General features: G+C 42.0%; 2 protein-coding genes across 7 annotated transcripts in view; one reads left to right on the forward strand and one right to left on the reverse strand.

Annotated features, from left to right (window-relative positions):
* The window catches only part of LOC141966744 (multidrug resistance-associated protein 1), a 57,324-nt gene extending 45,772 nt beyond the window's left edge, over positions 1-11,552 (reverse strand). For both annotated transcript variants that reach the window (XM_074919793.1, XM_074919791.1), the window contains exon 1: positions 11,441-11,552. In XM_074919793.1, the coding sequence (XP_074775894.1) occupies positions 11,441-11,488 (48 nt within the window). In that variant the 5' untranslated portion in view covers positions 11,489-11,552. The remainder of the gene's footprint in view (positions 1-11,440) is intronic.
* A 3,448-nt stretch (positions 11,553-15,000) lies between these two features.
* On the forward strand, positions 15,001-20,652 carry CEP20 (centrosomal protein 20). Of its 5 annotated transcripts, none has more exons than XM_074919210.1 (5): positions 15,001-15,077; positions 15,558-15,755; positions 16,926-17,010; positions 17,848-17,990; positions 20,218-20,652. In XM_074919210.1, the coding sequence occupies exons 1-5, from the start codon at positions 15,050-15,052 to the stop codon at positions 20,292-20,294; spliced, it is 531 nt and encodes a 176-aa protein (XP_074775311.1). In that variant the 5' UTR covers positions 15,001-15,049; the 3' UTR covers positions 20,295-20,652. The 5 variants fall into 5 exon arrangements, with proteins under 5 accessions (XP_074775311.1, XP_074775312.1, XP_074775313.1 ...); XM_074919211.1 differs by having other exon boundaries at positions 17,851-17,990; XM_074919208.1 differs by having other exon boundaries at positions 15,028-15,077; positions 15,540-15,755.
* Positions 20,653-21,513: the final 861 nt, after the last annotated feature.

Below are 21,513 nucleotides of genomic sequence, written 5' to 3' on the forward strand. Positions count from 1 at the left end.
ACTTAATACAGCCAATTCAAGGAAATCAACACTGGTAGAGAATCAAAATGCCCAATTGTGTGTTAGTGTATCTGCAGGGGGTCACGTAAGTTGTTCGTGACACAGCACCGGCTGTGAGACACTGTGGGCAAGCCACATGCTTATTAAGTTTCCTGACTGCACAACGTCATCAGAAATTTCAGCTGAGTCATCCTTACATTTAGCCACCACACAAACATTTTGGGCTTTCTAAGTCCCAGCTGCTCTGCTCCAGCACAACAGCCAAGGAAAAGTCTCATGACTCGGCAGAACAGTTTACAGTTCAAAAATTAAGATAGTTAATATGATTATACAAGTAAACTGACAGAATGTAATCAGCTTTACAACAAACAAACAAGAGCACTGACATCATTTTATTGAGTAATTTTTTGGTCATCTACACACTGCTTAAGAAAGTCACTATCTCCTTTTTCCGTGTTTCTAAATGGTTGCTGTAAAATGAATCAGGCAATTACCAGAAAGGTCAGAGCTGGTAATGCACGGCACTGCCACGTGGCTAAATAAAAAAGTGCTGTATGCGTGACTGCTATACATACTGGCTGGAGAATATTCTAAAAACTTGCGATCTTTCATTTGACTTTCATATTTGCAAGTGATCTGAAGGTGTTTCTGCATGAAAGGCAAGAGGGTACGATGCAATGGCACTTCATGGTTAAGAACAGAAAGTCAGGACAAATGGGCAGTTACACATCAGTGTATCTTCTTTCACAGTTTTCCAGGATTTGATCCACACACTACTGAAGTCAAACAGGAGTTTCCTTAGCTTAACTTATTCTCTGTACAAGAGAAATGGCTACACACAGGTGAGGTGCAGAAGCCCCTTCCATTTTACTTGCATTTCGGGTGACTAAAGGAAAGCATGCATGAGGAGACACACACAGTGATACTGTTCCCTGCTGGTCCCCTAGGTACAATTCTCTCAGGCTTTGTCTACACAAGGCAGTAGCACAGACAGGAATAGAGCTGTAGACACAATATTTGCTGCTGAGCACTCAACATCCTCTCATGATGCTCAGGTTCACACCAGATGAGCTGCAGGCTCCTCGCAGGCTGACCACAATGTCCATCAGCCACTAGAGCACGTTTCCCGGTTAACACCTGTCCAAAAGGCACTTGGGCCACTCTTGAGTGAACCAAGAAGCAGGAAGAGGGACTGTCAGATGTGCACTCCCAGTCTGAACCGAGATGTTAACGCCCTCAGTGGACAAAGTCAAGAGGAACTCAATCCATTGCAAAAGAAAGGCATAGCCCAAGTTCTGCATGGAGGATGCCATAGTTTTATTAGTTCAGTTGTGGCTGGAAGACATGTCACTCTCATCATGAAACCAATATGTATTCATATTCAAATCACAGTGTTCAGTTACACAAGTCTAGACTAGTTCTGGCAGTTTAAAGTACATGCTTCTGCTTTGCTTTATGTAAAACCAGTTTCAGAGTTTTATTTTTTTCCAGCACAAACTAAAATTCTTTACAAAACATTTACTGAAGCAGACCTTAGTATTTAAACATCGTTAATTAGCAAATTAATGCCATTTTTTCTGACTCAAGTTTTAGAAACAATATTTTAGCAAGTTCTATTAAAGCACTAAGGTGTCCCGTTTTCACATTTCAAAGACGAGTAACAATTTTCACTCTGACTGATCAGCTAACACTTCTACTTTGCAAGAGCACACCAAATGACAGAGATGCATGTATCCATCGAAAGCCTACACAAACTAGCATCCTCCTGCCATGGAAGAGGAAGAAGAAATAAGAGGTTTGGTCCATAAATACTGGATTGTATAAACTGTGACTGCAGGAACCCACAGAAGAGTCAGTGTGATGTTCCTTTCTTAGATGTTGGGAAAAAAGAGATCTGCTGTTGGCTTAGTTTTAGTCTAGTCCAGAAGAACCACATCTCAGATGTTTAACAGCTTCAGGTTGGGTTTCTTTTTTACTTTTAAAAGCCCTAGACAATTTTAAAGTTTCCCAGAATAGAAAATGGGTATTTTTAAATTGATCTGACCTACTTCTCAGTTTTCATTTCCATCACCAGCACTGCGGCTGAAAAAAATCCCAGTCCACAATGTTTGTGCCCAATAGCATGTTCTTATGTTACAAAAAAGCTTCCTAACACATTTCAAGTGAAACCCTCTATCTCCAAGGAGCACACAAAAAATGCTTGGCCTTACCCAGAATCACGTGGATCTATTCACAGGTAAACCACTTATTTAAGAGTGCATAAAACCCTAGGAAAATGAAGAACTATTATTCCTGTCCACAATTTCAGGAACAGGCAAGATAAAAACATTGGCAGTAGGACTGTAAGATAAAGTTGCAACACAAAAGATCAGTTATTTTGCCTCTGCTGAGGGGAGGAAGACTACAGGGAAGCTGTATGTCTCAAGTGTGCCTAATTTGAGGAATAACAGTGTTTGACACGGGACTGGACTTTGTGGCTGGCTGCCCCTCTCCTGGCAGCCAGGAAAGGCTGTTAAGTGAGCAGCCAGCGGCTGCCTGTTCTCACAGCAATAATCCTACTTGACCCACAGCACATTTTAAAATTCTGACTGGCAGAAATGGAGAGACCAAAATTGCTTAGTTTCTTGCCTGCTGTGTGCAAGTGTGCTACAGATGCAAGCTGCCAACCAGACTGTTAAATCCACCTTCATGAACCAGTTGTGACTGAAGAATTACTTAAACATTACACCACACACCTAGGTAAAAAAATTAAATTGCAAAACCACAATGGAATCTTAGATTCATGGTCAACACTCCTTCAAATGGACTTTGACACTGACATCAGTGCGTACCCCCTATTTTGATATTACCCACAGAAGAACCATCTCCTTTGTAATAACAAGATACTGTTTCTCAATCTTATTCTCCTAACAGTAAAAGACATTTTTTGTTTAATGCAATGCTTACATTTAGGAGAACGCAAGTAATCAGCTCTCGCAGGCACTAATATCATAACTGCAGCTGACAACTTTCATTATAGAAGTATCATCACTTTTTCACTGAAATAGGAAGTCTCACAATCTGGCAGCTCTAGATATAATATTTAAAAATTCCCCATTATAGCACCTGTAAATTCATGAGCAGACTCAACCATTCTCCCTCAGACACCAAGAGGTCATCAGTCATTAGCCTACACTATCCAGGACAGCAAATTTCCTGCCTGCCTCTCCCAGATGGTAGATCTGCCTGACCTGGCTGAGCCTACAGCCTCAGAAGAGCTACTAGCATCAGTAGACAACGTGGGGTGGGGGGTGCAGAAAAGGACCTCTCTCTTTAAGGCTGCTTTAGAAGAACTCTGCTTTAAAAATCCCCAATACCACCATTCTCCATCAAAACCAATAGCAAAAACAGTGACACAGTTGACCACACTGAGAATTAAGGAAAACAATGAACTAAAAAGTGATGGAGATTTTGGAATGGGTCAGAAGGTCTGTTTTCAAGTGATGACCTTAAAGAGCTCTCCAAAGTTATTCAGCTTGCCCAGTAAGCTTTATTCAATTTAGCTTTAGAAATTTTGAAGACTGAAATAATGTTCTCAAAACACTATAAATACAGCATCCTTAGTCTGTCATTCACATTTTTAGAGTCAGATCATGAAACGTGCTGAAGCTCACCATTTCTCTGAGAGTATTTAGAACAGAGCCTACAAGCACAATCACACACGATCTTCACCAGCCTAACATCTGCCCTGTTGTGCTTACTGTTCAGGCTAAATCACGAGAAGTGACAGGTTGATAAAACAAGCAACAGATATTCCCACAAGAAAAATACTCCTGAACTCCCACAAAAAGCAGCAGAAACACCCACACCTGCAGCTCTCCTGTCTGCTCAGCAACATATACAGAAACAAGCAGCAGACAACAACAGCATCCCTAACAGTGGCAGACAAGTCACTAAATGAGGCATATGACACTACAAGCAACCACCACAAACTTCCTATTTACATATTGATAAATCCTTTAAAAATACTATGCATGTTACATTGAAGTTATTTTGGAAAAAGCACTACTCCCACTACAGGATCCAATGGCTCTGTAATCAGTTCCAGATGAAGTAGCATAATATACAAGGACAATCATACCTTTTCACCTTAGTTGACATTTCCTCTAGCTTTTTTTCTTAATAAACAGGAAGTTACCCAAAATGCACAGATCTCTCCTGTGACACAATGGAGTTGTTGTTTAAAGTTAGTGCAGAATGTACAAGTAAAATAGTACCTTTGCTGTGATGTGCACAAAGTGAGCTGATGCTGAATTTAAATAAAGCTTTCCATACACCCCCAATTCCTTTGAAGACCTGTACTAACTACATGAAATTAATGGTTTACTGGTTTACTGTGTTACCTAAGGGCATACTCTGCAAATAGGAAGTATAAAAAAAATAATTTAAATGCTCTTACAGATTTTACAATAGTATTTTTCTAACAGCTACTTCCTATACTAAACGGAAAACAGCCAGGAGTGATTTTTTATTTTTAGAACACACAAAACCTGGATTCTACTAAAAAGTAAAAGCCACACAACCAAATATTTCGGCTCCACAGACTCCAAAAACTAGTTCTGCAAAGAGAAATGACAGAATTATACTCCTGCACAGAACAATACCACTTACCACAAGCAGTGGAACAAATGAACATAGAACATGCCAGACGGCCGATTTGGGAAGTGACTTCAGGACCTCCCTTCACCATCACATCTGAGGATAGGTGCTTGTACCCCCACAAAGTTCTCAGACATTTCTTCAGGCCACTAACAGCCCAGTTAGATAAATAAGGTTTTGCCTTTTTTGTTTTCTACTGCCACAAAGGTGAAATAAGAAATGTTAATGGGAATTACCACATTGGGATGTAAGAATTAGATTCAGATCTCCAACTCTCATGGAGATCACATTCACCCACAGCAAAAACATAGTTTAGGGTTTTTTGTTAATTCGGGAGAACTAAACCTACCATGCAATTGAGGATCTTCTCCTCTTACTTGATACTTGAGTCTTGAGTGGGGGTGTACACAAAACATTTCTGCTCATAAAACCACAAATGGAACAAAACTACTGCTATTAAATCTGAAGTTCATTGGGTAAAATGCTAGTAGTAGTCAGGGAAGGAAGGAATAATGTTTAGCAAAAGTTTGAAAAAAAAAAAAAAAAAACAACCCAGGTCTCCAATTAAGATTTTGACATGTAAGTCATGTCTGAATAAAAAGCCTTACATCATTCATGAGCAAGGCCTCTAGCCCAGACTCCCAAAACACCACATTCAGACCGAGACCTCAGATGCAGGGAGGGACCATGCCCCTTCTTCCTTTGTTTCAAAGTAATTCTGAAATCTAAGTTTTATGCTCATAGTCTCTTAAGGTTCTCACAAGACAAAATTGTTAAAGCAGGAGGCAGAAACGTTAAAGAAAAATAATCATCACATAATAAACAGGGGTACTAAAATTTTCAAATTTTTTATAGAATGATGTTTCATGGGGAAAAGTATCAGTGTTTCTAGTCACAGGGAAATATCCTTAATTTCTCACAATGTTTTCTATTATAAACTGGTTTAGCAAGACTAAACGCTCAACAGTAATTACTTACATAATGCAGATTTGATTTTTTAACACAGCCAAGAAAAAGCCTCTAGCTTCCAATACCTGGTCCTGAACTTAAAATCAAGTGTCTGCACCTTCTTGTCCAAATCCCAAACCTCGGTATTTCCTAATGTTTACAAAGAGTTCAAACCCTTTGTCACATACAGCACTGCAGCAGCTGAAACTGTATAAAATGACAAGAAAAAAGCATGTTTTGCCTGTTTCACTTTAGCCTAAAATAAGCAGCTGGTGCTAACAAGTTGCCAGAGAAAGGAGTACCTACAGCTGTGGAATTTACAAGAGCTGATCTTTGTAATCCAAGAAGTTAAAAGCCACTGAACCCTGGCTATTTTTTGGTGTCAGATTATATCAGCACTCGCAAAATTAAAATGTTTAGACTCTTTCTACAACAACAGCATTTCCATACCCTGCCATGTCTGCAAGTACCATGAGACAACAGTTGGCCACGTGACAACAAAATATTTACCATTCAGTTTCAAAATCAAAAGGATGGTTTTCACTTTTCTGTAAAGTTTTTTTTTTTTTTTTAACCAAAAAAATCACTGTTACTTAAAAGGATACAGGAAAAAGATTCTTGCTCTCATTTCCTTTCTGGACCAAAACGAGGACTTTTGCTTAATAATGCAACAGCCTGTACGTTAAGTTCAAATGACTGTGAGAAGTTTGAACACACCTGGGTAATAATCTTACAAAGGGACTAAGGTAACAGTTTAAGTTGGGATAAACTGTATCTGAAGCTACCACAGATGCAAACAGTGAGAAAACAGTAATGCGTGGAATTCTGACTCTATTAAAAGTAAGCAAAAGGTCAGTACTCGGCAGTAGGCTTTTTAGAGATGTGACCCAGAATGACTTCAGTGCAACCCAGGTTAACCTCCACTTAATCCCAGTATAGCACAGTGTTTCAATGTAAACTGCATTGTAATTGCATAGAACAGCACCAGTTATTCAGGCATGTTGCTGTGTTTTTTTCCTCATTTAATTTTTCTGAGCAACCTTGAACTGACAGCTATAGAATGACAGGTCATCTGTTAAGAAAATCCCCATCAACAACTGAATATCAGGCTTCATTTTCCTGTATTTCCCCTAAACTGATCTATTCTGAATCAAGAGAGATAAGTTTCATTTCCAATATAAAGTTAATTTCTACGCAAGTGTAAACCCTTGTTCATGTAACCACCCAAAATGTTTTGCAGGTTTAAACAAGAGAAAGCAGACAAATAAGCCTCTGGCTTTCATCACAAAAAACCCAACAAAAACCAAGCCAAGTCATGAGAATCATGCAATCAGCTGTTAATTATAATAAAGGTACCATCTTGTGTAAAGGTTTTTCTGTTTAACACTCTTGCTGCTCCTCCTCCTCTGTTCCAAATGCTCTCCACATATGACCTTCCTATGTCAGCAAATGTAGCTTTCTGATCTGTAGACTTTTAAACTCTTGTCACAAATGCATTCATAAACTTGATACCCGTACAACTGAAGGAAGAGTCTAAACTCCTAACTTTTATCAAGCTCACTCAGCACTACTCTCACCTCAAACTCCCTCTCTAGCTCTGCCACAAACACACTGAAAAAGCACTAAAAAAATACTTTACAGTGCAAAAAGCTGCAAGGTTCCAACATGTGCTAATTTACTGCTTATCTAATGCATGAAAGCATAAGCCACAGAACTTCAGAACATGAAATTACTCCTTACATTAAAAAAAAAAATCTAGTTTTCTTTCAGAAGTTTATTTCAGGAAAACTATCTGTGTCCCAGTGTCCTCATACACAATATAAGCATAGCAGCTGTTTACGTCACACAGTATCACTTCACAAATGTCAGCTAATCATTATAATGAATTAAATTTTTTTTTTCTTAATAAACTCCTATCAAGCCACATTATAGACACAGAAGATCCTAACAAATCTTCAACCAGCTGAAAGAGGCTGGTGGATCTCCCCTAGCTACAAAGTCAACCCACATAATGTATTTGGACAAATGCTCAAGAAAATATATTTATTAAGGCAGACAAAACATGCCTGAGAGCCTCAGAATTCTACACAAAAGCAAGGGAAGCAGAGCCCAATCCCACCAAGCTGGTCCCTGGATTTTGTGTGTAAGGCTCTGCCTCCCCTTTTCTCATCCATTCTGCTTACCTCCTGTAGTTTGGTTCTATATGAAGAAGTGCTAAACCTAGAACAGTGGATGCAACTTCTTTATTGACAGACAAGAAGCTCCACAGAAGCTTTCTGCACCAACAGCAAAGAAACAGGCCTGGCTTTACACAGGCAGACATAGCTCAAATCATTACAGGACCCTAGCTTTCAAAACAAAAGAGAGGGGATGAAAACTTGTTTTTCTCCTAAAAGTGAACAGTTACTTACATTCAATCCTTCCTCAACAACCAAAAGTCCAACCAGAAAAATGTTTAAAAAAAAAATTCCACTAAGTTTCCACTGAGATAAAGAAGAATTAGAATTAACTTCTATCTAAATTCATTTTTAAAAGCACAGTGTCTTTGACTGTGAAGGACATGATGGGAGCTTACACACAGAAGTCATTTCACATTCCCTTAAGCATAACAAAGAACCTCAAAAGTTTCAGATCCTATTTGACTTACAAGCATCTTCTAATGAATAAATCAGACTTCCTGTAAGACCTAGCAGAGCACTTGGGGAAGGACTGTAAAGAACTGCTTAGTGTGAACTCATTTCTTTCCTATCTCCTTTTACATAAAAACCCTATTGGGGGTTAGCCTTGAAAATCCAAAAGCATCACAAAACAGTTAACCTCCTTGTTTAACAATTTCCAACATAAGACTTCTCTAAATATGATACTGCATAGCCTACAAGCTCTGAAAAACTTAAACTAACCCAAAATTTTATTGAAAAGAAAGCCAGCAGACTATTTCAAAATGTAACTACATTGACACCACCAACCGTGCAAGCATGAATACACCCCGACAGCTAGGTCAGCAGGCTATAGTGTGCACTAAGTCCTTCAGCTGCCCAGACACTTCTCCTGCTTACCTAGAATGAGTTCTTCACCCCACCTTTTCTTTTTTTTTTTTTGGCACTGGTAACTTTTTTTTGGTATTGAAGCAACGTAGACTGCACTCATACACTAGTGATACTCTAGGAAAAGCTATCTCAGCATGTCAGCTCACAAGAGAGTTTTCCCATTTAAACAGGCCCTTAAAGTCACTGAACTGAAAGGCAAGGAGCACAAAATGTCACCCCTAGCCCATTTGGTTCTTTTAAAGCTTTTATTGTCATCAACAGCTATTCATAATTAGTAGCTTTATCTTACACAGCTGTACCTTTCTTTATATTATGGATGGGATACTCATTCTGAGATACCCAGTAATGCTAGAGAAAACAAGGATGAAAAACAGTACCCTTCCAAAAAGGGAGTTTGGTTCAAAGAAAGCAAGAAACAGGTAAGTTCTGTAACCAGCTTTGACTGCAGTGAAGTTAATATGCTGAATGGAGGCACAGAAGGAAGGGGAGCAGAAAAGGACTGACAACGATGATAGCAAACTTGCTTGGGCTGATAACCTTTCAAAGTATTAAATAAAACTAATCTGTTTAATTCTCAGACAAGAACTTTCAACAATAACATTCCTTGGGCGTGCAAACAAGAAAAATCCTGGCAGCAAGGCTTAAGAAGATTAGCATACAGTCTTTAAGGGTCCATTAGGTCCTTTCAACCTGCAAAGTCTCCCCCACGATTTAAAACTGAGTTGCCCCAACTCAGCATCACCCTTGGCAGAGAACACATCTCTTTCCTGAAGCCGAGTTTGCCACTGCTAGGAAATCCCACTGCTCCACTAGCAAGGCTTCAGCACCAAACAGCCATGCTGTTCACCACAAGAATGCAGTAACACGTGCCACCGGGTATCCAGCGACCAGCCAGCTCTGGGAAGAGGAAGAGCGCAGCCCACAAGACAGGAAGGACAGTCTCACACACACAGGCGACATCCAGAAGCTCAGTGAAACACCGCATAGACATAGGCAACAATGAAAATAGCAGAAAATAAAGCAGCCAAAGTCCACGAGCACCAGAACTAGCATTACTACCCTCTCCACTACTGGGAAGAATGCAACAACAAAGTTGATTACAGTGTTGTTCATGAGAACAAGTTCAGCAAGGAAGATTTTTCCAGACACATCTTACACCAACTGGAATGCACAATTGTTCTCTTGCAGGATTAGAAGAATCCAGAAATCAAACAACCACACCCACAGGATCTTTAGCTGGAAAAAATGAAAGGCAAACTCCACGTGATTAGGAGAAGGATGACAAATCACAAAACCGTCTATATCCTTGGGCATCAATGCAACTAGTGAAAAAATTGTATGGAGCAGTTATGACACACCACAAATATCAGAAATTACTGTAGTATATACAAGAATTTGTTTTCATAGAAGAACCTGCCATTGGAAATCCTACATAAACTAGTTGTTTTCATCACCCTAAGTGTAGTTCTTCCTTCTTCCTGATGTTTTGATTTCACAGTTCAAAGAACTGGTAGCTCCTTTTCACAAAACTACTACTCTCTCAAGTCAGTTTTTCCATAAACTGAATTGTGAAACATGTATTCGCTAAAGCTCTTCAAATAAGATGTCTCATTCTAGGAGAGAGAAAAAATATGTTTGATGACAACTCATTATTTAGCCAGTTCTGAGAAACCTTAAAATTAGCTGAAAAGAAACACAAGCATAATCAATGTAAAAGCAGGCTAACAGAGTCACTTTTGACCAGCTGGAAAAGCTAAATATCTTTAAGTCTTAATGATTTTTAAAATATCTACCGAGTAATATCTTAACGGTTCTTGAGGCAAATAGTACAATGGCATTTGCTGAGACATCCGATTTTTAATTTTTTTTTACTAGTAAGGCAGTTCATTAGCTGAATAGTATTTGGTAAACATCTGATGAATACATGAGAAGTTCTTTGAACCGTCTAAAAAAATCCACCTTTTCCTCTTACCCCTACATTGCATCCAGTAGCTCTCACCCCACTTTTTAAGCTTCCAGCTCCCTCTCCTCCCTTCCTCCACACAAGTTCCTTCTCCATCCAGCCTGTTTCCTCCTTAGAAGGATTTTCCCTACGCTCCTGCCCTCCCAAGGGCCTCGCTGCTGCCAGCACCTGCGTTCCTCTGCAGGGGAACGCCGCGTCTCAGCTGAGCCAGACCCACACAGCCACGTTTCCACCCCATCACCTGTGCAAAGCTGCTCTGCAGTTCACCCGCGGCGGGCTCCGCTCCCCGCTCTTCATTAGGAAAGAGCGAAAATATCGCTACGTAAACACGCGGTGCAGCTGCTAGCCTGCGGAAAGTGCATCTCTGGCCTCCTTCACGGGGGAGCTCAGCACTCCCGAGCGCGCCGGCAGCGATCAATCACCGTTATTGTTGTTACCCGCACAGCCCCGAGGAGCGCGGCAGGCAGGGGCGGCTCCGGGCACTCGGGAACCCCTTCCCAGTCTCCCCGGCGAGCACTCACGCACCGGGGCCGCCCTGCCCGGAGCCCCGCACAGGAGGCAACGCCAGCTCCCGCTCCCGGGGACATCGCACCCGCCCAGCGACCAGCGAGCCCCCGGCCACGGCCCTGCCCGCCGCCCAGCCCGCGGCCGCTTCGCGCCGCTTGTCCCCGCACGCCGGTTGTCCCCGCGCGCCCGGCGCCCGCCCCAGCGCCGCCGCGCCCCGCCCGCCGTGAGCGCCGGCACGGCGGGATCCCGCTCCCCCGCCGCCGGCGCGGCCCCCTCGGCCCGCGTCCATCCCCGCCGGCTCCCCGCCATCCCGCCGCGCCGGGGCCCCGCCGCTCACCCAGAAGGGCTCGGAGGCGTCCGCGCCGCAGAAGCTCTCGATCCCCATGGGGCGCGGCGAGGCGACCGCGGGCTCCCGCGGCAGCGCTGCGCTTCCCCCTCCGCACCGATCCGTGCCCGGGCGGCGGCGGGCGGGGGCGGGCCGGCAGCGCCAGCACGCGCCCCGATTGGCTCCGCCGTCACGGAGATGCCGAGCCCCGGCGGCACCGCCCCGCCTCGGCGGGGGGCGGGGCAGGCGGCGCCGAGCACCCCGGGACGCCCGGCGGCTCCGCACAGGCGGCGGGGGGGCCGCGAACTCGGTCAGAGCCTCCCTTCAGCCCAGAAACCCCCCGCGCCCCGTCAGCGGAACCGGCGGAGCATCCCGCTCCCCGCGGCACGGCACCGGCCCCGGGCACCGGCCCCCCACGCAACCCCCCCGCGGAGAGGCACGGCAGCGCCCCGCCGGCACCCGGGTCCCGCGGGACAGAGCCGCGGCCCCGGGGAAGGCCACGGCGAAAGCCTAGGCTCGCCTTCAAATATTTCACTTTTCACCGTGAACCAGTTAAACTGGTTTCGAAGCCCTGAACTAGTGCAAATCGAGCAGCATGGACTGAACCAAAATAGCTTCATCCACCACCGAGCCTGCACCAAAATACGGGCTAGTTGAACCGACTCCGCAGCCCCTGCGGGTGCCTCTGGCTGTGTCTCACGGTGCAATCTTCACATTCTATTTAAAATGCATCTGGGAAGCCCACGGACAGCATCAGTGCTCGGCTGACTACCCAACCTACCACAACAGACCAGCTGGAGAACGGATAGTGCATATGTAGGAATGGCAGCATACGCTGCAGGGAAGAGCAGGGTGGTTACATACCACCCTACAGTGACATCTGAAAGCTAGAAGCACGCAAGTTACATAAAGAACCTCAATTTAAAATGTTCTTTCTCATCCAGAGCAATTATGGGAATGGACAAAGTTGTTAGAAGACAAGACAGGTCTCATTTGTCTGATGTATAACTAAAAAGCAAGCATCACACGTACCAAAAACATATCATAGGTTGCTGCTTTGCTCACCTGCGTGCCTCCGCTGCAGTTTCAGAGCTGTGGTGGTGGCCGGCCGTGGCCAGCCTGCCCATCCGACCGCCAGATTTCTGGTCTGTCCCCTGGCTCTCTCAGTCCCGGGGTGTCAGGTGGAGGAGCAGCAGCAGAGTTCAGCTCACACCGAGGTTACGTATGCCCTGACGAACTGAGCAGAATCATCACAAAGAGATCAAAACAAATAAATGGGTGTTGGAAGCCATACAAGTTTGTGTCAGATAACCCATACCTTAGTTCATACCACGTTAAAATCTTTATAGTATTGCAAGAGAACGGCTAAATGTTGAAGTTCGATTCCCCTTATTATTATTTAAGAACACTTTTGTCCTGTTTGTGCACTCTCTACATTCATCCTAAAATCATATTAAATACTTTTGTGGGTTGTTTTTTGATGTCTCAATGCTCACTATGACTCTCACTGGAAAAGCTACATCACAGTCTCCAACATCTGTTATCCTACTGCCCCTCAGCTCCAAGGAATGCTTTTCTCCTCCTGGCTGCTCTGCAGCGCATGTAAACAATAATAGCTCTGACCACTGATACAAGTTATCCCATAGTTAAGTTGGAAGATCGTTTCTTTTTTAGTAGCATTATTAATAAAATAGTAAACCAGAAAAAATACTAAATAGATAATATGGCCTCTGAGAGCTGTCACTTTTACACATATTCTGTGGGCAATGATAGAGTATAAATTTACAGTCGAAATGATACAACAGACAGTTATTTAGAGTATAGAGATCATATGCAGGGATTGTTCCAAACAAGAAGACAGTAAGTATGAAGTGAGGAGGGTCAAGAAAAATAAATTTTTACCCACACGTGTCTTTCTCCAGATATTATTGTATGCTAAAAGACAAACGAAACTTAAGTTACGCTTTCAGGATTCAAACTTTCCAATTACTTCAGTATAATGATTTTTCAAACAGTCCCTGTACCAACAGTCATGCATCAGATTAATGATGTTTCTCATTATAAATAGATCCAAATAAAGATACTTGGATCTGCACCTCAAATTAGTTCCCTTCAAGTTAATTGCATCTCCTTCCCTTAGAAACTCTAAGCAACAGCAACAACAACAAAGATGTAAATAAAAAGTGTAGTCAAAAAGCAGAGTAAGTAATTAATGTGAGGGGAAGCAGAAGAGTTTAGAAGCAAAATGTAACAGACCCAAAATATTTGGAGGAGAAAAACAGCCCAATACAGAGATCAGAACCAAGATCTCAGAGTGCCAGAAAGTCACCAAACATGGATTTCACAAACCATTGTTAGAACAGCATCCTTCAGAACAAAGATTAATACATAAAATAGAAACTGCAATCTTATTTTGTAAGGCGTTTCCTTGCCATCAGGGGGAAAAAAAACCTTCAAGAAACTGCACAAAATTGTGTTTTGGACTCTGAACTTTGTAAAGCTGGATAGAAAATAGAGGGTGGAAAACAGCAACAATTTATCAATTTGAAATTGGGTGTAATAGAACAGTGACTCACAACAGCATGAAGAAAATTGGAAGGATGCAGATGTTTTAACTGCAAAGCCGCCATGTACGTTCAAGGTAGGAGGTCGCCTATCACCAGAGGTGCTCTAGGGAGCTGGGCACAGCCCTAGGGGAGACAGGAGCACTCACTGCTGCTGTGTTAAAGGAACAGATTAATGTCACCATTATTTCTAAAGCCTTCTTTTTTCCTGAATTTTATTTATTGCCCCTGACAGAGGTTCTTTGGAAGCTCATAATAAAAGTACTTGCTTTGAGAGGAAATGTAAAAAAAACCCAAAAAGATCCCAACAAAAAAACTCCACCCTACCCTTCAAGGCCGTAAGCAGTTCACTGCTTAAGACTCACATTTTCCTCCAAGCCCGAGCAGGCTGCTCCATCTAGACCATGACAAATGCAGTTTGTTCATCCACACCGGCTGAATTTCCTTTGGGACACACTTAATACATTCACAAAATAAACACAGTCGACTCATCCCAGCAACGTGAAGCACACTCGCGTGCCTCCAGACACACCAGGGATCCTCTCACACTTGCAAAACACCCAGTATACGGTTACATTTTGGCAAGTCCTATTAATTAAAAGCTCATCTTGGGCGAGCCCTTTTAATTAACAGTTCAACTTTCGGGGACTCGGTACAAAACTCCGCCGAGCTACCAGAACTCCTTTACTGATAATGATTTTTCCCCCTTCAACAAAGCACGCCGGCAGCCTTTGAGAAGGGGGAAGCCGCCGACAGGCCTGGGCGGCGGGCAGGCGCGGCAGGACACGGAGCGGTGGCTCCAGGGGCCCCACGCGGGCGCTGCTGACTATTTCATCCCGGGCTGGCCCCGCCCGCGGCCCTGCGGCAGCGCCCCGGGCGGCGGGGCCCCGGGCGGCGGGGGGAGTCCCGGGTCCCGGGTCCCGCCCGGCCTCCGCCGCGCCGGCGCCCCCCGCCGGGCCGCCCCTCGGCCCCGCCCGCTCCCGCCCCCCGCCCCGCGCCTGCGCGGTGCCCGCGGCCGCGCTGCCCCATCCGGGGCCTTGCGGCGCGGCGCGGGGCCATGGCGACGGTGGCGGAGCTGAAAGCAGGTGGTGGGGGTGGAGGGGTGCCGGGGGGGCGCGGGGCTCGGCGGGGGCGCCTCGGGCCGCCGAAGGGGCGGGCGCCGGCCTCGCCTCACACACCCGGGTCCCGCCGTCGCCCCGGGCGCTCACGGGGGCCGCCGGCCCCTCACGCCGCCCGTTGGGGGCCGCAGGAGAAGCCTCGCTAAGCCTCCGCGCAAGCCCCCTGACGCTGATCTCGGTCTGGTTTTCGCTCGTTAAAAACATCTTGGTCCGGTAGCGTCCCACTTGTGAAATTGCTAGAACGTATGTTTGCCGCTGGAAATAACGTGTGTCTCCGCGGAAGGCGGAATTTTTTATCTGTAGCGCTCCAGCTGTTGTTACCCACTGGCGCAGGTGCGGGTATCTTACCGTTACTGTGAATACGCCGAAATTATGTTTATTTTGTGGGTGACAAATGCAGTTTGAATACGCTTGGCTTTATATTAACAGATCCTTTTATGGCAATAGTTTTAAAGGACACGCTGGAAAAAAGAGGTGCTCTTGGACAAATAAAAGCAAGGATCAGAGCTGAAGTTTTTAATGCACTGGATGACCAAAGTGAACCACGGCCACCACTGTCTCATGAAAATCTCTTAATCAACGAACTAATTCGTGAATACCTGGAATATAACAAATATAAATACGCAGCATCTGTTTTAACTGCAGGTATTGGGACTGAATTTTTGTTGTCACTGGATTAACAGACATTTACTGTTTATTTGAGTGATTCCACTGATACTATGAAATTAGTAAGTGGGACTAAGCTGCACAATCCTATGTTCACTGGGAAAAAAAAAAAAAAAACGTGACCACTCTCTTCACAGGTTTACTTGGAGCATTAAGCTAAATCTACAATTAGTTTTCCAGAAAACTTACCCTTTGCTCCTTATCCTTAAGGCAAATGCTTTGACAAAGCAGTTAATGCAAGAGCAAGAAAACTTTCTAGCAGCCTGCAAAATCAAAATAGCTTTCTTGAAATATCTGCTTATGTTTTGGAAATTAGCTAACCATATTTTAAAAGCATGTATCCCTTTTTTTTTTTTTTTTCTCATTGGCATTTGGATAAAATAAAAAAGTAGAAATCCTAAAAATGAACAGAATTTCTTTGAGGAATAATTAATATGTACATAAAGCAGTTGATAGTCTGAATTACAGCAATTCTGACAGTTCGTGCCTATAGACTGTATCAGAAATATGGTTGGATGTCCTCAGTTTCAATGACAAGAATATAGAGAAGGTGCTTATTTTTCTAACAACTGCTTACTGTTAGTGGCTGTCCTAAAGTGCCAGTATTTCAGAGCTGTTTAGACTTCAACATTAAATAGCAGCCATAATTTATATGGTACAGCACTTATTTTTGCAGCTATTGCTAACTTGTATTTGAAATTTGAAGCTCTGTAGTTGTGCTTAGATACAGTAATTACATTTGCTATTTAATAATTGGATATATTTCACTATTAAAATTACAGATGCAAAGGTTTGTCTAAAGAAGAGGGAATGGAGACAGTCTGTATAGTAGTTAATGTATGGAATCTGTTTAATAACTACTTCTTTAGAGAAAGAGTTTTTTGATTAATTTATCTTTCTATTGTAAGACTAGTATTTTTCTTAGATTCCTTTAGAGTGAAGATAAAAATTGTAATATGCTATCATAATTATGAAGTACTAATGTATAAGTGAGTTCCCTGGAATTACAATATACTGTTAGATATTAGTAGCTTTAAAGGGAGATGTGTGCTCTCATTTTCTTTCAAAGTCTCCTGAGCAGTCTTTAAAAGTTAATTGATGATGTTTACCTTAACAGTCGTAGAATGTTGTGGAAATCTCTTTTTCCAGAATCTGGCCAGCCTGAGGTGCCCTTGGACAGACAGTTTCTTGCCAAAGAGCTGAACATAGTCGAAGACACAAATGGAAAATCAGTGTAAGGAGTGATTTTGGAATGCACAGTGTATTCTGTTCCGCATATATTTTTCTCTTTAATGTTATTATAAATTACATATAAATGTTCTCACCAATTGAAATGTGGCTAGATCACAGGGCTGCGCTGACATGCTGGATTCAAACTCACAACGTCAAACATGGGGCCATTTCCAGACATACTCAAAACTAAAATTTAATTCTGCCATATCTAGCATTGTCCACATAGTATATTTGCACACCAAAACACAAGTCTCTTTGGTAAGTACAGTCTTCTCTACAGTCAGAAGCAGAAAACGGATATGCTCTTTGCACATCAGTGAGTTGCTTTGTAGAGCAATAATAAGATTATTGTACTTGAGATTAGATATAAATTCCCAATGCCCCAATACAACTGCATTAATGAGCTGGGGTACTGAAGCAGGTTTAAACACGTTCGGTGTCATCTGTAGCTTGTGCTGTCAGAATCTGTCAGGTGCTTAAGAAGGACCAAGTTTAGGATGTGCAGCCCAGCGAAGCCTGATCCTTCGCACTGCATGAGTAACGATGCGCGTCTGTGTTCCTGTGCTAATTATGCTCTGGTTCCTCACCTACAGGGGATCTGGAGCTTAGCTGAGAGTGGCTCTTAGTGCAAGCTTTTGAGGAGTGTTGGTGTTCAGGGTGGGCTTAGGTCTGTGCTTATTTATATGATGACACTCGGCCTAACGTATTTTAAATAATTACTCTAAAGACATTTGTACATATTCTAGAAGTAAACATTAACGTCTCAGAAGTTCTGAGGAAAGGGTGGGTTTTTAATGCTCAGTATTTCATAGACTGCTTTTGTCATTTCTCTCTTAAGCAGACCTCTCTTGTACGGAATTATCTCTCATTTCTTACATGGTGGTAATGAAGAAAGTACCCAGAATACCCTTCCAAAAGTGTCTTTGCTGAATTATCCAAAGCAGAACCTTGGGAAACCACCTACTGAGAGAAATCAAAAAGGTGGGTGGGGGTATGGGGTCATTTTTACAGAAGTTTTCTTTGTGACTGGATTTTCCATATGATACATATGCTTATAACTTCATAAACATGCAGATGGACGGTGTACTTCCTTCTCTGTGCAAGGAACACTTTGAGCTGACACCTCTTTTGTAAGAAAAGTTCTTCAGCAGAACTGTGTTTATACTGTTAAGCAATACCATTAATCTGTGTGACTTGACCATACCTGTTGCTCATGTATCGTTTAAGAAAGATCCTACTATATCCAACCCAAGAAAGACCCACCCAGGATTTCTAAAACAACCTGTATATATGCCTTTGTTTAAATAAGTGACTGACTTACACCAACTTTTGGGCCTGCTTCTCTCTCCTGGGATGCTAATGGGACAGCATGCATGGCATACAAATCTGATTGCCCTCCGAAGTGCTTGACTTCAGATGTGTCAGCAGTAGAACTTTCTCTCTTATATGGAAATGTGTTTTATTTATAAAGCAGACATTTTTAAAAATTGCAGACAGCCAAAATTAAGCAATTTCTTAACAGTGCAAGGTACTGTGAAGCTCCTGTTACCTTGTGGTAGCTGTAGCTACTTGTTAGTTACTAGAGGGAATGAGAAAATACCTAATTGTTTAGTTTTATTCTGTTGAGGCTCTTGGACTGTTAAAAACTAAAAAGTCATTTAAATTAGACAACTGTACTATTTTAATTAGTTTTGCTGCTCTGCAGTTTCGGGTAAAGACTAGAAAATACTAGTATCTCAATTTTCAGTATCAGAAAAGTCATTTACCAAATTGCTTTACCATTTTGCTAGAAGTTAAACCAGACAAATTGTACTCCCTTGTACTATTACAAATCCGGAATGGGTCAGCTAGAGACAGTCTTATTACATTGGCAAACTAATACAAAAATTTAACCTAAATTCTCAGTAAAGTATGTTAAATAGTGGGTGCAACTCTTTGTTTCTCAACAGTTCTAACTTAGCTAATTTCTATAGAAAGTTCTTAATGCTTTAGCTGTCAGTTTTGTATATGGGCATAAACCTTTTCTGAGGAGATAACTCACATCCCAGTGACTGCAGAAGCTTAAGCTTTTCAGTTCACTGCTCTATAGCAGAACACTGCTAGGTCTTATTTTCCCTTTCTGGTCTGCCTTTTGGCTGATTAAAGTTCATGCTGCCAAAGTTACAGAAGGAAGGGGATCATTGGTCCGTTTTTTTCCTCCAAGGAGTCTGCTTGGTGTATTACTTAGCTTTCTACTGTGAGAATTTAGTCCTATTGTGTTAGTACTACCAAAAATACCCAGAAATTTGAAAAGGCCTGAGATATTGACATCTAAAAAGTATGAGAGAAGACGAAACACCTTTTCTTAACAGTTAATTCATTGAGACAATGTTATTTTCCTTTTGCCAGAAGAGGGGGCTGAAGAAATAAAATTTCAACACCAAAACTGTTCTAAATTATCTCTTTGTTAGAAAATAATTATTCCTACCAGAAATTTCTCCATTAAAAAAAAATAATTCAGTATATAGAAAAAATATTTTTCCAGTACAAACTTTGTACCTCAGTTCTGAAATTGATTCTATGCAGGGTCATCTTGCCCGGTTGACTCCAGTATAATTTCACATGGGGATTTAATTGTTTCAAGTTAGTTACAAAACTCAGGATTAATCATAAGACATGACAGCACATTGCTTTTTGAACTAAACAAAAATAGCACAGTTTTAAGGGTTTAAACCTTTAAGTAACTATAGTCTGAAATTACTTTCTTCTTGTGTTTGTTGAATACGTCAGTGGAGACCTAAAGGCAGTGGCTTTAAAACACTAATTATCTAGCTATTTTAATTAGTCTCTGTATTAAGGTAATCAAGTCCATTCATAAACTTAACCCTCCCAAGTCTCATATTTTAACATCTAACTTGCATTTCATATTGGAAGATATCTTGCTTATCTAGTTGAATGAATATTCCAATAGACTGATACACAGACTGGGAATCCTAATAAAACACGTGGAATCTGGTGTTTCCATTAGTTCATTCACTATAGCCAAGTTGAAGCTGTCTGAAATCTCATCTTTAGTAATGCAAAACTCTTATACATGTGCCTGGAAAAATATATTTGTAAAATTGCCTGAGTTTCCTATGATGATACTCTGCATCAAAGTTGGTAGTAGTAGAAGATAACCTTTGGATCTCCTGATGTGTGAGAATATTTACGTTTGTTTCATTTTCAGATAGAATTCCAGAACCAGGAAGGATGGCTGGCACGAGCATCGAAGAACCCCTTGTTTTACAAAGTATAAACAGATGATACCTTTCATATTGCTCATATGTAGTTCTGTAAGAGTTAATTTAAGAAATTCTTCTTTGCATTAATTTCCCCGATACGTCCAGTGGGACCATTTCAGCTTGTTAGATTTACCCTGAGACAGGATGGCGGGGTCATGCTTACTCTCGAGGAAAAAAACGTTAGCAAAGGCTCTCTTCCTCCAGGGCTGATAGAAGGAAAACTGTATATGAAGTCAGATTAGTGAAGACTGTGTCTAGAATTGGGCCTAAAAATACTGTTTGTACTTTGTAAAAATTTATCAGATACCTTATCACTTCTGCACTTTCTGTATGTCTCTGTGTGTCTTTCCTGTGTTTCTGAATAAAATTTTTCAGTTTTATTCTGTGTGGCATTTTGAAAATGTTCAAAGTAAGCATTTTAAGAAGAATTCTTTAAAAAGAAGAAGCTGCTACTTTCGGATAAGTATGGGAAAATAAATTTTAAAGTGCTTTAGAGAAATAGTTGTTTTTAATTCTCCGGAAATGAGAACTATATATATCTTCATGCCAGCAAACAAATGAACGTAAGTCTTTTCCATCTGGAGTTGCTATAAATTGTACGGTGTAACACTAGTATATGGGAGGGGAGGAACTTGTGGTTTTTTCCCCAAACAACATGAAACTCAAAGTCAGGCAAAGCTAAAAATAAAGTTTATAGTAGATTACTAATTCCCAGACGTTTTTTTTAGCTGAGGTATTTACATGTTTTGAAATGATAATTTATTTTAAAAGCCAAACTTACAGGGGTACATCAAAAGTAACAGGTTAGCTATTTACTCATTTTAACAAAACAAATAGATGTTAATGGTTCCAGTGGTACTAAGACGAGTTTTGTGTAAATAAATTTCTAGGGTTGCATTTTTTAAAAATCTTAATTGTTAGATGAATAGTACAGTAAGTGGGGAAAAAAGGAAGAGAACATGCCGTTTGTGACTTCAAGTAAAAGGACCCTGAGTTGTACAGACTTTATCTTGATTTGACCCAGTTAGCATTACAGGTATTTTTTTATTTTGGTAAGCAGCCTGGCCTCTAACGTGAAATTGCAGAGAACAGTTACAGGTTGAAAGGAGAAGTTGCATTTATCCATTTGAAGCCTCGGCAATGAGTTCATCCCCTTCGTGTGACTGGCAATGCTGCCAGCTCCCCATTTGCTGATTTGTAAGTATCTCCCAAGAGGGCAGGCTGCATGTTTGCAAATATAC

This window comes from Athene noctua, chromosome 15 (assembly GCF_965140245.1).
Source record: "Athene noctua chromosome 15, bAthNoc1.hap1.1, whole genome shotgun sequence".
Lineage (NCBI taxonomy): Eukaryota > Metazoa > Chordata > Aves > Strigiformes > Strigidae > Athene > Athene noctua.

What these genes read in the sequence shown, in the direction of transcription:
- CEP20 (XM_074919208.1), top strand. Translation starts at nt 15,050, where the DNA reads ATGGCGACGGTGGCGGAGCTGAAAGCAG. An exon ending in GGTGGCGGAGCTGAAAGCAG is followed by an intron (nt 15,078 to 15,539) that starts GTGGTGGGGGTG and finishes TTATATTAACAG; the next exon opens with ATCCTTTTATGGCAATAGTT. An exon ending in GACACAAATGGAAAATCAGT is followed by an intron (nt 17,011 to 17,847) that starts GTAAGGAGTGAT and finishes TTCTCTCTTAAG; the next exon opens with CAGACCTCTCTTGTACGGAA.